The sequence below is a fragment of the Hyperolius riggenbachi genome, chromosome 4 (genome assembly GCF_040937935.1).
Source record: "Hyperolius riggenbachi isolate aHypRig1 chromosome 4, aHypRig1.pri, whole genome shotgun sequence".
NCBI lineage: Eukaryota > Metazoa > Chordata > Amphibia > Anura > Hyperoliidae > Hyperolius > Hyperolius riggenbachi.
The window spans coordinates 429,625,695-429,637,959 of NC_090649.1; the positions used below are offsets into that span (position 1 = coordinate 429,625,695).

General features: G+C 43.2%; 1 protein-coding gene across 2 annotated transcripts in view; it reads right to left on the minus strand.

The window, feature by feature from the left end:
* Nucleotides 1–596: 596 nt before the first annotated feature.
* LOC137504281 (serine palmitoyltransferase 3-like) overlaps nt 597–12,265 on the minus strand; it is a 119,370-nt gene continuing 107,701 nt past the window's right edge. For both annotated transcript variants that reach the window (XM_068232479.1, XM_068232478.1), the window contains exons 9-12: nt 11,398–11,524; nt 8,767–8,902; nt 7,033–7,162; nt 597–992 (exon numbers count right to left, since the gene is read on the minus strand). In XM_068232479.1, coding sequence (XP_068088580.1) covers nt 879–992; nt 7,033–7,162; nt 8,767–8,902; nt 11,398–11,524 — 507 coding nt within the window. In that variant the 3' untranslated portion in view covers nt 597–878. The remainder of the gene's footprint in view (nt 993–7,032; nt 7,163–8,766; nt 8,903–11,397; nt 11,525–12,265) is intronic.

The following is a 12,265-nucleotide window of genomic DNA, read 5'->3' on the forward strand; positions in this document are numbered from 1 at the left end:
GATGCTTAAAGACACAATGCAGAAGAACGGTGTAGTTGAGAGCAGAGCTGTCGCTAGTGGGAAGGAAGGGGCGTTACATTGCCTGCAGCACCATACATCTGGCTGCATTGGAGGGAGGAGTGGAGGAAGTTTGGGGCCATGTGTGTCTATCGGAGGGAGGAAGGAGCGGAGGGCGCATTGGGGCACTGGGGCCAACTCTTCCACATAAGGCACTTGTAGGCATGAGCCTACAGTGCCTTATTGGAAAACCATCCCTGAGCTGAGATAGGAGCTATATGATGGTGTACAATAGTCCTAATGCAGATTAATGGTTTATACATTCACACTATAAATGTCACCCATAGGCATGGAAACTCCATCCCTAGGGTGACAATTCAAGTTTTTCACTCACACAGGTACGTTCCTCAGCTTCAGCGTACTGTTGCTATGGGGATGGGAGAAGGGATATCGGTATGGGCAGATGATGGAGTGGCTTCTGGGTGGTGGAGTTAAGAAAATAAACAATGCACTCAGCCATTGCCACCTTGCAGGTCACCTGTACACAAGATAAATTCTTGTCCAAGATGGTCCTGAACAGCGGTCTTGGACAAGTCCTGTTTAGTGTGTGTACCGGGCTTTACTGTGCTGCAACCTCAAAATACAGACAGAAGAACACAGTTGAAACACTGTTCATATAACAAACATTAATGTCAGATGCCAACAGGTTGCTGGAGATCGTGCAATTTATGCAGCAAAGCCTCAAGCTATCAAGAGAGTCCTTTTCTTCACCAATCTTTTCCCGTTTGGTGAAACCATTTTATACCCATGGTATTGTTATTGAATCCTGAGAGGTCTGCAGGAATGGTGGCTGTGCACTGAGACATGTACTGCAGCTCCTCTCATAGCTTTACACTGGAGTCATGATAGACCACTGAATGGTTCCGTGATGATCTCCTTTGTTTTGAATGTTTTACATACAGAACATCACCCATCTTGTCAAGTTCCTCCAGGACCTGAAAGAAGAAGAAAAGTAAGTAACTCAACAGATAACAATAACATCAACTATAATTCCAATTCCTGCAAGTCACAACTGTGATACAGAAGAGCACCTTAGCCTGTCCTGTGCCAGGAACGACCTATGCCCTTACTTTACCTGGACAACGGCACAGCTTGGGCAAAGCCCCTCTAGAGAGTCAACATATTTCAGGCAGATGCAGTCAAAATGACCAAAACTGCCTGAAATCGACTGTTACAATTAGTGGGGTTGATTAAAACTTTTCTCCTGAACTTTCTTGCCTTTTTTTCCCACCGATTCTCTATAAAACCTTTTAAGCATCCACTTAGCATTAAAGTACTAAAAGTAAGACGACAGAAACATCACAGCTAAGGCCTTCGTTTAACATCACATTTGTGGAATGTGTATGATAGTAAATTTGCATCAGTTGGCAATGCACAGTACAGGTAGTCCCCGGTTAACGAACGAGATAGGGACTGTAGGTTCGTTCTTAACCTGAATCTGTTCTTAAGTCGGAACATTGTACCATCTTTGTCCCCTGTACCTCCTCTGTTCCCCCTGTGCCTCCAGTGTTCCCCTCTGTGTCACCTCTGCGCTCTGTACCTGCTTATACAAGTTTAAAAGCCATTTTTTTTTTTGAATTTTTTTTAAATCAATTTTCTCAAAAACTACAAGTCCAATTTGAATTTTTTTTTGACTTGTTCCCATGGAAATACAGAATCCATGCTGTTCGTATCGGTGGGTCGTTCGTAAGTCGGGGACTACCTGTATTGTGTTTTGCACATCTATATTTTTTGCAAGTTTAACTGGCTGGCTTCTCTAGACCTATTTGCTGTTAAAGTACCACTCCAGTGAAAAAAAAGTAAGCAGTTAAAATCTGACAGAACCAACAGGTTTTGAACTAGTCCATCTCCTCATGTGGGATTCTCTGGATTTTTTTTGTTTTCAAAAGCATTTCCTGAACGACAGCTTAACTGCCAAAATAGTAAGGTGCCAGCCAACAGCCCTCTTTTCTACTCACTTGCACACTATTTTGTCAGTTCAACTTAGCAGCTCTCATTCAGAAATTGAAAACAAAGAAACCCCAATAATCCCCCATGAGGAGATGAACTAGTCCAAAACCTGTTGATTCTTACAGATTTTAACTGCTTACTTCTTTTGCTGGACTGGTCCTTTAAGAAAACAAAGATAGAGCTGCCAATACTCCTCCCTATCCCATCAACAGCTACGCAAGTTTGATAAAGTCCCAGGTCTTGGGCAGCTGCTGTTCAAGGGGGCAGCTGGACAAGGAAGATGGGTTACTGCATATGGAAGAGGATGCTAAAAATGGGGAGCAACACATGGGAAACGGGAGCTGCTGCCTATGGAAGCTGTACATGGATGAAACCAATGGAAGTGGCGCTGCAAATGGAATGTGAAAGGGGCTGTGACACGTGAGGGTGGGAGGGACTACAAGAAAGTCGGCCTAGCCTTGGAAAAAAGTATAAATCCAGCTTTGGATGGGGCACAGTGGAAAACTGGATATCTAGCTGGTGAGCTCATCAATATAGTAATATAATAAGAAGGACAATGTGGGGGTGTGGCTAACCCCCAGGTACCTGTAGAAATCAATATAGAACAGTAAACTTCCCAGTCTGACACTCAGTACAGCTGTCGGGATAACAAGGCAGTGGGCACTAAATTTAATTTACAAATTTTGATGCCAATATTTTTTTGCTGCTTATCCCACAAAGAAGTCCACACATCAGCTGAATAAAATATAAACTGAACTACTATGAAACAAACTTCCAATATCTAGGACTATTCAAATTCCACTAAATGTCACTTCTATTGAGAACACCTCAGTGCCTTTGTTTCAGCTCTGTGTATTGCAAAGATTACTGGCGACCGTCAAGCGAGTCTCCACGGACCCTTAAAAAGATTGCCACAAAAGTAATAATACTGGATTGCTAAATACCGGTATTGTGAAAAGAATGGATCACACTGGAAGAATTTCTTCTGTCAGCTCATCTAAGAAATGTAGTTATTTAAAGAGAAATTATTTTATTTTTCTGGTGACCACCCTGTTCACTTTTTTTTATACTATAGCCGCGCCAGTATTCTGTATCACCGTTTGTGATCCAAGCAATTCCTAAAAATAAAAACACAGCAGACCAGGCCTTCTCATAGTGAGTATCGTCTCATCAGTGACACCCTTGTGCAATCGCACACACTGCGTGAGGGATGAAAGTGCTATCACCAGGGTAGATGGGGATCACACGCCCCCCCTTTCCTTTCCTGCTCACCAGAGGATTTCTTGTCAATACTGCATATCACAAAACATCCATGCCGTTAAGAACCTGCAGTGGTCTTTGTTTTTCGCTGTTCTTTGGAGATTTTAGTCCACTTGACTGCTGCTGTAAAAGAAGTTGTCTTGCTGCCTGAAGAGCTTTAGGGCTGGTTCAGATGGACGTTTGGAGGCGTTGCGTTCGTTGGCGTCGCGTTCAGCTGCGTTCGTGTGCGTTCGGATGCAGTCGCGGTTTTTCTTCCCCTGGGGGGACATTACCCGTAGCGGTTAACCGCCCCTGGAAGCTACATGTAGCTTCCAGGGGCTCCTTGAACGCCAGGGAAAATCGGGACCCAAACGCCGCGTTTGTGTAAACGCGCTTGAAAGCTTGGTACAAACGCTCCCATTCACTTGAATGGGAGCGTTTAACACCAAGCCCTGAACGCTGGCTGTAAACGCTCTGCAAGCGTCCGTCTGAACCAGCCCTTAGGCAGATACTGAGGAACTTCTGTGGTTCAGACTCTGCTGTTGTGGTCACACCTGCACCAGAAGCCACGTAAATCCTTTTTTTACGTGGCTTCTGGTGCAGGTGTGACCACAACAGCAACTTCTTTTACAGCAGCAGTCAAGTGGACTAAAATCTCCAAAGAACAGCGAAAAACAAAGACCACTGCAGGTTCTTAACGGCATGGATGTTTTGTGATATGCAGTATTGACAAGAAATCCTCTGGTGAGCAGGGAAGGAAAGGGGGGGCGTGTGATCCCCATCTACCCTGGTGATAGCACTTTCATCCCTCACGCAGTGTGTGCGATTGCACAAGGGTGTCACTGATGAGACGATACTCACTATGAGAAGGCCTGGTCTGCTGTGTTTTTATTTTTAGGAATTGCTTGGATCACAAACGGTGATACAGAATACTGGCGCGGCTATAGTGTGATAATTAACGTGACTGGGACTTGTCTCTGTGCATAGTCAGCAGCCTATCAAGGAAAGTGAGGACTGAGCGCAACATCACGGTGAAAATTTTCACTTTTTTTATAGACGGACCCCCGTTCTAAATACTCATTCTGGTTCAGATATTAAGAAACTATTACAGGCACAGTATTAGCACAACAGTTAAGGCAGACCTGAGAACTTCCTCTCTGCTATAAAAGATAAGCAACAGCATTATGACCCTTATAGAAAAAACATTTCTTTGTTACAGCTAATACAAATCCTGCAATAAATATGCAGTGTGTCTACTTCCTGTTTTCATGGAAGCAGACATAGAGTTAATGTCCTGTGTTTACAAATTAACTGCTCTGCCGAGGCAGCCAGCTGACACAACTGAGAGATCGAATTACAGTTGTGATTAGTCACAGATGATACAGAATACATATATGGTGCATTTATCTCTGTTTTCCTTCTGTCCTGTGCAAGAGTTCAGGTCCACTGTAAAGTAAACCTGTAACGAACAGACCAAGAGATTTTTTACTTAAGGCCCGGTTCACATTAGCGGTGGCTATCCGGAATCGCCGTGCCGGAGCCGCACCGCATGCGGAACGGACGAAACGGACGCACGGCATAGCAATGTAAGTCTATGCCACCGTTCACATACGTCCGTTTCGTCCGGACCGGAGCCGGACCGGATCCGGACTCCGGCGTCCGTTCCAACATGCGCTATTTTTTGGTCCGGCTCCTCCGGCAGCCGTATCCGGGGCGGAGCCGGACTGCACCATCCGGCCAATACAAATCAATGAGAACCGGATAGCGCACAACACACTGGCTAAAAATCCGGATGTTCTACCCCACTTCCTATGAGGATTGTTGCGGCGATATTGGATCGGGGACACATGGGCAAGCATTTTGGAGTGGAGCAGCACGAGCTGGAGATGTTGGCAGCATGTTGGAGGTGGAGGTGAGTGCTAAACAGCGGAGGGCCTGATTCCACAGGTCCCCCTTCTGCTGACCTCTCAGACCCCAACATTTTTTTTGTTTTTTACGTAACTTTTGCCAAACGGATCCGGATCGCATCCTGATGAACACCTGATGCAACCTGACCGGATCCGGATCGGATCCGGATCAGAACCGTACGGTTCCGATCCGGATCCGGTCCGGATCCGGTCAGGTCATCCGGTCCGTTTGGCAGACAACCGCAAGTGTGAACGGGGCCTAACTGGGGCTTCTCCCAGCCCACTGTAGTTTGTCAGCTTCCTTAAAGAAAACCTGAACTGAAAATTAAAAGACAAAATAAGCATACACAGGTCATACTTACCTCCTGTGTAGTCTACTCCTCAATCACTTTCTCCTCTCCTGCGTCCTGTTTGTCCTCTGTGATCAATGGAATTCTCCGTCCTCCATTTTAAAAATGGCCATTACCCCATAACAGCTTCCTGGTCAGCACACTGTTAAACTGTAACATCGCCCACTTGAGCCATAGGGAAACATGGACATATCAGTTCTCCTCTCAGCTGTAACTGACAGCAACTGATATATAACTGACAGCAACTGATATATTTCAGTTCTGACAAAATGTTGTCAGAACTGGAAGGGATCATTGTCAGAACAAAATGGTGAGCTTCTGGGAGGAACTGATGGCAAGGTAACTATGTAATGTTCATTTGAAGTTACCTCATGTGTTTATTTAAAATAATTTTACTCAGTACAGGTTCTCTTTAAGCTCTCTGACTAAGTTAGTCGTGGAGAGGGCTGTTATCTGACTTTTATTATCTCAACTGTAAGTGAACTGTTTACTTTTTCTCTGCTAGAGGAGAGGTCATTACTTCACAGACTGCTCTGAAAGAATCATTTTGAATGCTGAGTGTTGTGTAATCTGCACATATTATAGAATGATGCAATGTTAGAAAAAACACTATATACCTGAAAATAAAAGTATGAGAATATTTTCTTTGCTGCTAATCTTCTAGTAATAATTCATAGTACACAACCAATTCATTATATCATATTTTTTTTCCGCTTCAGTGTCTCTTTAACCGCCTGCCTTCGGGTCGTCGCTTCAGATCCATCCCCACCAAGACCCCCAGACACTTGAACACTTTCTTTCCGCAAGCTGTACTCCTGCTGAACTTGAGCTACAACCCTTGCAACCCCCCTAGTCTTGCACTGCTGCCCAAATCACATTGTAATATCTTTTGTTAGGCTTGTTTTGTTGTTATCTTTCTGCTGCCTAAATCATGTCACTAACTCCTATTCTCTACTCTATACTTCTGATTGGTCTGAATGCCCTTAATCTGTATAACAACTTCCTATGCTGTGCGTACCACAAAAAATTCCGGGTGTGATGTCTGTCGTACTTGGTGAATAAACCGATTCTGATTCTACCTGTCCTGCTCTACCTCCTCTAGTGTTCTGTGCAGCTTCTGAACTGACCACTATGGCTCCAGGCTCACTGTCATGTGACCGCAGTGAGCTTGGAGCTCTAGTTTTCACAAATGTGCACTAACCATATGTACCCTTACGGTTAGTGAAAAAATATATATTTACAATAAATTACAATTTAGTGTTTTCACAATGCAAATTCAGAATCTGGTCAGGGTTGTGACCTCCAGAAGCCCTGATTTGGGGGTGCAGAGGAACCTCATTTGCAGAAAGGAAGCACTGGCCTGGGCTAGATATGATAGGTCAGTATATAATGTGGTTAAAATTAATAATGCAAGAACAGTGTTTTGATAGATTAGGGTCTCATTTTAGGACATTCTATGCACTTTACAGACAAACACTTTAGAACAAAGCTGTACATGGGGTAAAAGGATGTAAGAATGGAAGACGTACTTTGTCTAGCATCTCCTTCGTATGTGCTGCAGAAATGCAGAATCTCACTCTGGCTTCAGCTATGGGGGTTGCTGGGAAACCGACGATGACAACACCAATTTTCTTCTCCAGCATATGTCGTGAAAAGGCCCTGTGCGCACATCAGAAAGAAAGAAGAACGGCTGAACATCTCTCCAGAATCCATTCATGCCTCAAGCAACATCCATGAACATTTATTTCACAGAATGCACTTATTTACCTCCATGAAAGAATGTTGTAAACAAATTCCTGTGAATGGCTTTATCATACCTTTCTGTGTGCAGATGCAGGGCTGTACTTACCATTAAAGGACCTCTCTCCAGCAAAAAAAGTATGCAGTTATTATTATTTCTTATTATTATTTATTGTATTTATAAAGCGCCAACATATTACGCAGCACTGCACAATAGATAAATGGGGTAACATACAAGGTAGGACATACAGGAAACTCACAATAAAACAAGATCATGCAAATGATTTGATAACAATACAGTGTCATAGGTCAAAATAGAGACTGTTGTAGTCCACGAGAGGGGCGATTGTCAGTAAGATTGCATAATCAAGCTGTTAACACTAGGGAGGAGGGCCCTGCCAGAGGCTTACAATCTAAAGGGTGGGGGTGGAGACAATAGGTGCATCTTTTGAGAGGGTGTCTAACAAAACATATTGGCCTCGATTCATAAAGCATTACCTCATGCGGTAATGCTGAAAACAGCAGACTTTACCGACCACTTAGCAAAATGTCAATTCATAAAGGCTGTTACCGCATGAAAAGCTGACATTACCGACCAGGGAGATAAATTACCGACTTGGCTGCAGTTACCGACAACACATGTCAGTAAATTGTCAGCAAATGTCAATTCATAAAGCCTGTAACAAGCGGTAAGCCTGGCGGTAGTTACCGACACCTCTGGTGAGGCGATAACAAGTTACCGACAGCTCTGACAGCTCTGATGAATGCAAAGTGCAGAGAGCCGAAGTCTGTTTGATTCATCAGTAGAGAGAGCCGGCTGTGTGAGTCATTTCTGCAGGCAGGGAAAGACTGTGTGACTCATCTGTCTGAGTCATCAGTGGAGAGAGCCAGAGAGAGCCGTCTGTGTGATTCATTTCTGCAGGGCAAAGAGAGAATCGAGACACTGCTCTACTCTACCGCTCAATGGGCTGCGGTAATTTACCGACCTCCAAGGGCAGCTGGGGAAATCTTTATGAATTAGCACACAGACCGGGAAAATACCGAGTGCGGTATTTTCCCGACAAGATTTTTTTATCACAAAACACAATTTTCTGTGGAAATTGGAAATCTACAGGTTTGGTCATTGGAATTTGCGGATATTAGAATCTCTGTGGAATTGGAAATTCTGAGCATTTCCGAGCATCCCTACTTAGCGTTCAGCTGCAGCATCCCATGAGAGTGTACTAGATTACACAGGGATCTATTGTGATGGAGCTGCTGGCCACGGCTTTCCATCCGGACTCTAAACCTCTTCAGCACTCACTGCTCTCGACCTGTTCTAGGGAGTTGAGTATTTATTGTTGTGTGCATTTTAATTTAATAAAATGTATTACGCAAGAGGAGGCATGTGTTTTCTTGTATATGTTTTACATTTGTCTTCACTCAACCTAGCCAGTGAGTCCTTATTTGGGTATAAGTTTCTAATAGGTCTGTACCAGGATTGCAGCACCATAGTAGGACGTCAATAGCATGGCAGCACTTACCCCACTTTGGTTGGCATGTACATGAGCACAGGCACTACAGGAGAATCTTCATTGCCGTATGTAATTAGATTCATATCTTGCAGCCTCTGTCTGAAGTATCTGGTGTTCTGTGCCAGCTGACACACTCTTCTCTGGCCTAAAATGTGGAAAATCGCAGTTATCAAGCATTCCAACCTGTTCATCAATGTATTATGCATGCCCTAACTCATAGACCAAAGCAGTGGAAAAATCATACAATTTGTTTCTGAATGGTTGCAGCTCATTTACAAATTTCCTGAAACTCAACTCTGGACAAGGATTGTTGATGAGACATTTAGGAGACAGCACAGCCTCTGATGTTCGGGACTGACTGACTAACTTGTTTACATGTTCTATCATTGGTCATGGCAATGTCCTGTACCTGCCATAAGCAAAACATGCCAACTTCAGCTTACTGATGAAGGGAAAAATTAGCCAACCAAAGAGCCAACCAATTTAGTTAGCAGCTGATTTGATCACATACAGGTAGGCCCTTTGATTGGCTATATTATATTTACTCTATGCTACGGTCAAGATTTTCATGTTGGAATAATCTTAAACTCAGCACTAGTGAAGATAATGTAATCATATGGACAATGCAGGTCACTAATGGACTTTCGGGACTTGCAGACTGGGGCGTAACTAGAGGGGATCAGCCCCAGCGATTGCAAGGGAGGGGGCTGCAGAGCTGTGGGGGCCTTCAACTACTAACCTTCCCTTGTTCCGATACAGGGGACCATGCTTCAGATCAGGTGTTGTGGCTACGCTTGTTATGAGTGTGAAGATCAATTTGGCCACACTTGTTTTATGACCATTGTGAGGTGGGCCCCAAGGCCATGAAGGGTACCAATGGGAGGCAATGGAAGGGATGTGAACATTGGGGGGCCTATTAATTGTAGTTACGCCAATTCTTATAGATTACACAGTAGAGATGATTAATTGACCTTGTCTCTCCCTGCTCTTCATTCTCAGTTTCTTCCACTCTTTGCCTATCATTGGCTGCTAATTTCTTAGATTATCCAATGTTAAGCTTCTAACCTTAGGTCAACAACCTGACTTTCCACACACTTCTCCACTAATGTTCAAAATTCCCTCTCTCCACTCTGCACATGGAATTATCCTTTTCTCCAGTTTCATTATCACCTGATAGTCTTACATTCAAGACTTCTCACAGGCTTCTCCCTTCAGCTCGGTACACATTATGCCAAACTCAGCCAGGGGATACCGTATCTATATTGCATGGTTGCGCGGTACCACTCTGAGGTCCACTGCAAGGACTGCTGCCACTCCAGAGCAGATTCATTGGATACATCGAAACATCATCCACTGTCCAAAAAACAGGACAGGTCAGGCATGTCTATTTTAGAAGTCCAACAAACAAAAACAGACACAATACAAATGGATATGTGAACTAGCCTATAGAAAATCATTGTAGGCTATGATCCACCTATTTTAGGTCCACCACCTGTCTGTCAAAATGCAGGGCAGCACGGTGGCGTAGTGGTTAGCTCTCTCGTCTTGCAGCGCTGGGTCCCTGGTTCGAATCCCAGCCAGGGCACTATCTGCAAAGAGTTTGTATGTTCTCTCCGTGTCTGCGTAGGTTTCCTCCGGGCACTCTGGTTTCCTCCCACATTCCAAAAACATACAGATAAGTTAATTGGCTCCCCCTAAAATTGGCCCTAGACTACAGTACTTACACTACATAATATAGACATATGGCAATGGTAGGGATTAGATTGTGAGCTCCTTTGAGGGACTGTTAGTGACAAGACAATATATATATACACTGTACAGCGCTGCGTAATATGTCGGCGCTATATAAATACTAAATAATAATAATAACTCTAAAACTGTATTCCGTATCACATTTATCATGCTATGACCTCCAGAAAACTTCAAGCATGAACTCAAAATTCATCACTTCAGATTATCAAATAATCTGACCTAAACACACTTGTCAGCCATTGATCCCTTCCTATTTCTTACGGAACATGCTGACAAGACTCATCATCTTAGCATATGTTTGATTATTGCTTTATTGAGTGTTCCGTTATTGTTCTTGAATAACAACAAGTTGATTGCTGTACATGTTCTGCCACAATTATTTGCTGTTTACGCGCTGTGTTTATATACCACTGTATGTATATAGTTGTGCTACCCAATGGTGTTCTAAATTACTCTGCACAGAACCATGAAAATATGGAACTATTAAAATGATTTAAAAGTATCTAAAGTGACGTGTGGCATGTTGCAATAAATGTGAACATATAGTACCAATGCTGCTTTGAACTTGTCTGTGTTCACTCATTTCTTTGTAGACTAGAGGGGGTAGGGCTTCCCCCCAAAATGTTTCTCATCATATTTGTATAGGTTTTATCTCTGTCCCCACAAATAAGTTTGGAGAAAGAAAGTACTACCCCCAAATTATGCATGTACATTTATTTTCAAGCATATTTGCGTTTATATTTTTGGATTGGCTTATTCTATTGGGTTGGACATGCCAATTTTTAGTTTGTGAACTCAGCAATAAATAAAGTACAACAAAACAAACAATCAAAATGTTTATGCCCTGTACTAAATCTTCTATTACAAAAAAAATGAGTGCAAACTTACCCTTCAGGGATCCGTCAAGACCCATAATGCACTTCATAACTCTGATGGTTTGTTCTGTGGTAGGTGGAGACATTGATGATGCATACACCGCACTGTGAGAATGAATTCTTAAGTACTCCACCAGTTCCTGGCAGAAAACAGAACTTAGGTAAAGATATGTATTTGGTACTAGCAGGTCTGATAAGACAAGGTGGTGTTTGGGGACATGGCAAAAGGCCTAGGCTTTAGTCTCATAAAATTGCACCTACTCTCCAGCTGTGTCAGTTTAGCTGGATTGAGAGCAGCTGTAGTACCACTATGAGCTGCTACCAAATTATTGAGCTTTCTGCTGAAGACAGTGTGCTAATCTTCAGCAGCTGCGGAATTTACAAAGTTACATACCGTAGTTTGGTTGAAAATAGACATCTGTCCTTCAAGTTCAACCAATAGAAAAAAAAATGCAACACCATCCTAAACCCGCACATATCCTAGTTGATCCAGGGGAAGGCGAAAAACCTTACAAGGCCTAGGCCAATTAGCCATAAAAGGGAAAAATGATTTCCCTACTCCAGATGGCAGTCAGATAAATCCCTGGATCAACTCTCCTAGGAATTGCCTAGTAATTATAGCCGTGGATGGATGCCCTTCAATGCAAGAAAAGCATCCACGCCCTCTTTAAATGCAGATATAAAGTTCCCCATATAACTACTTCCTTATTCCAGATTTTAACTACTCTCACTGTGAAGGACCACTTTCTAAATAGATGGCAATAGATTGACTGGTCCATTTTCAATTTGCATAAGATTAGCATAACATCTGCATCAACTTGGAATGATTATCATCTCACTGATAATCCCTTCAAGTTTCTACTGTCCTCCAAGTGAGGTTC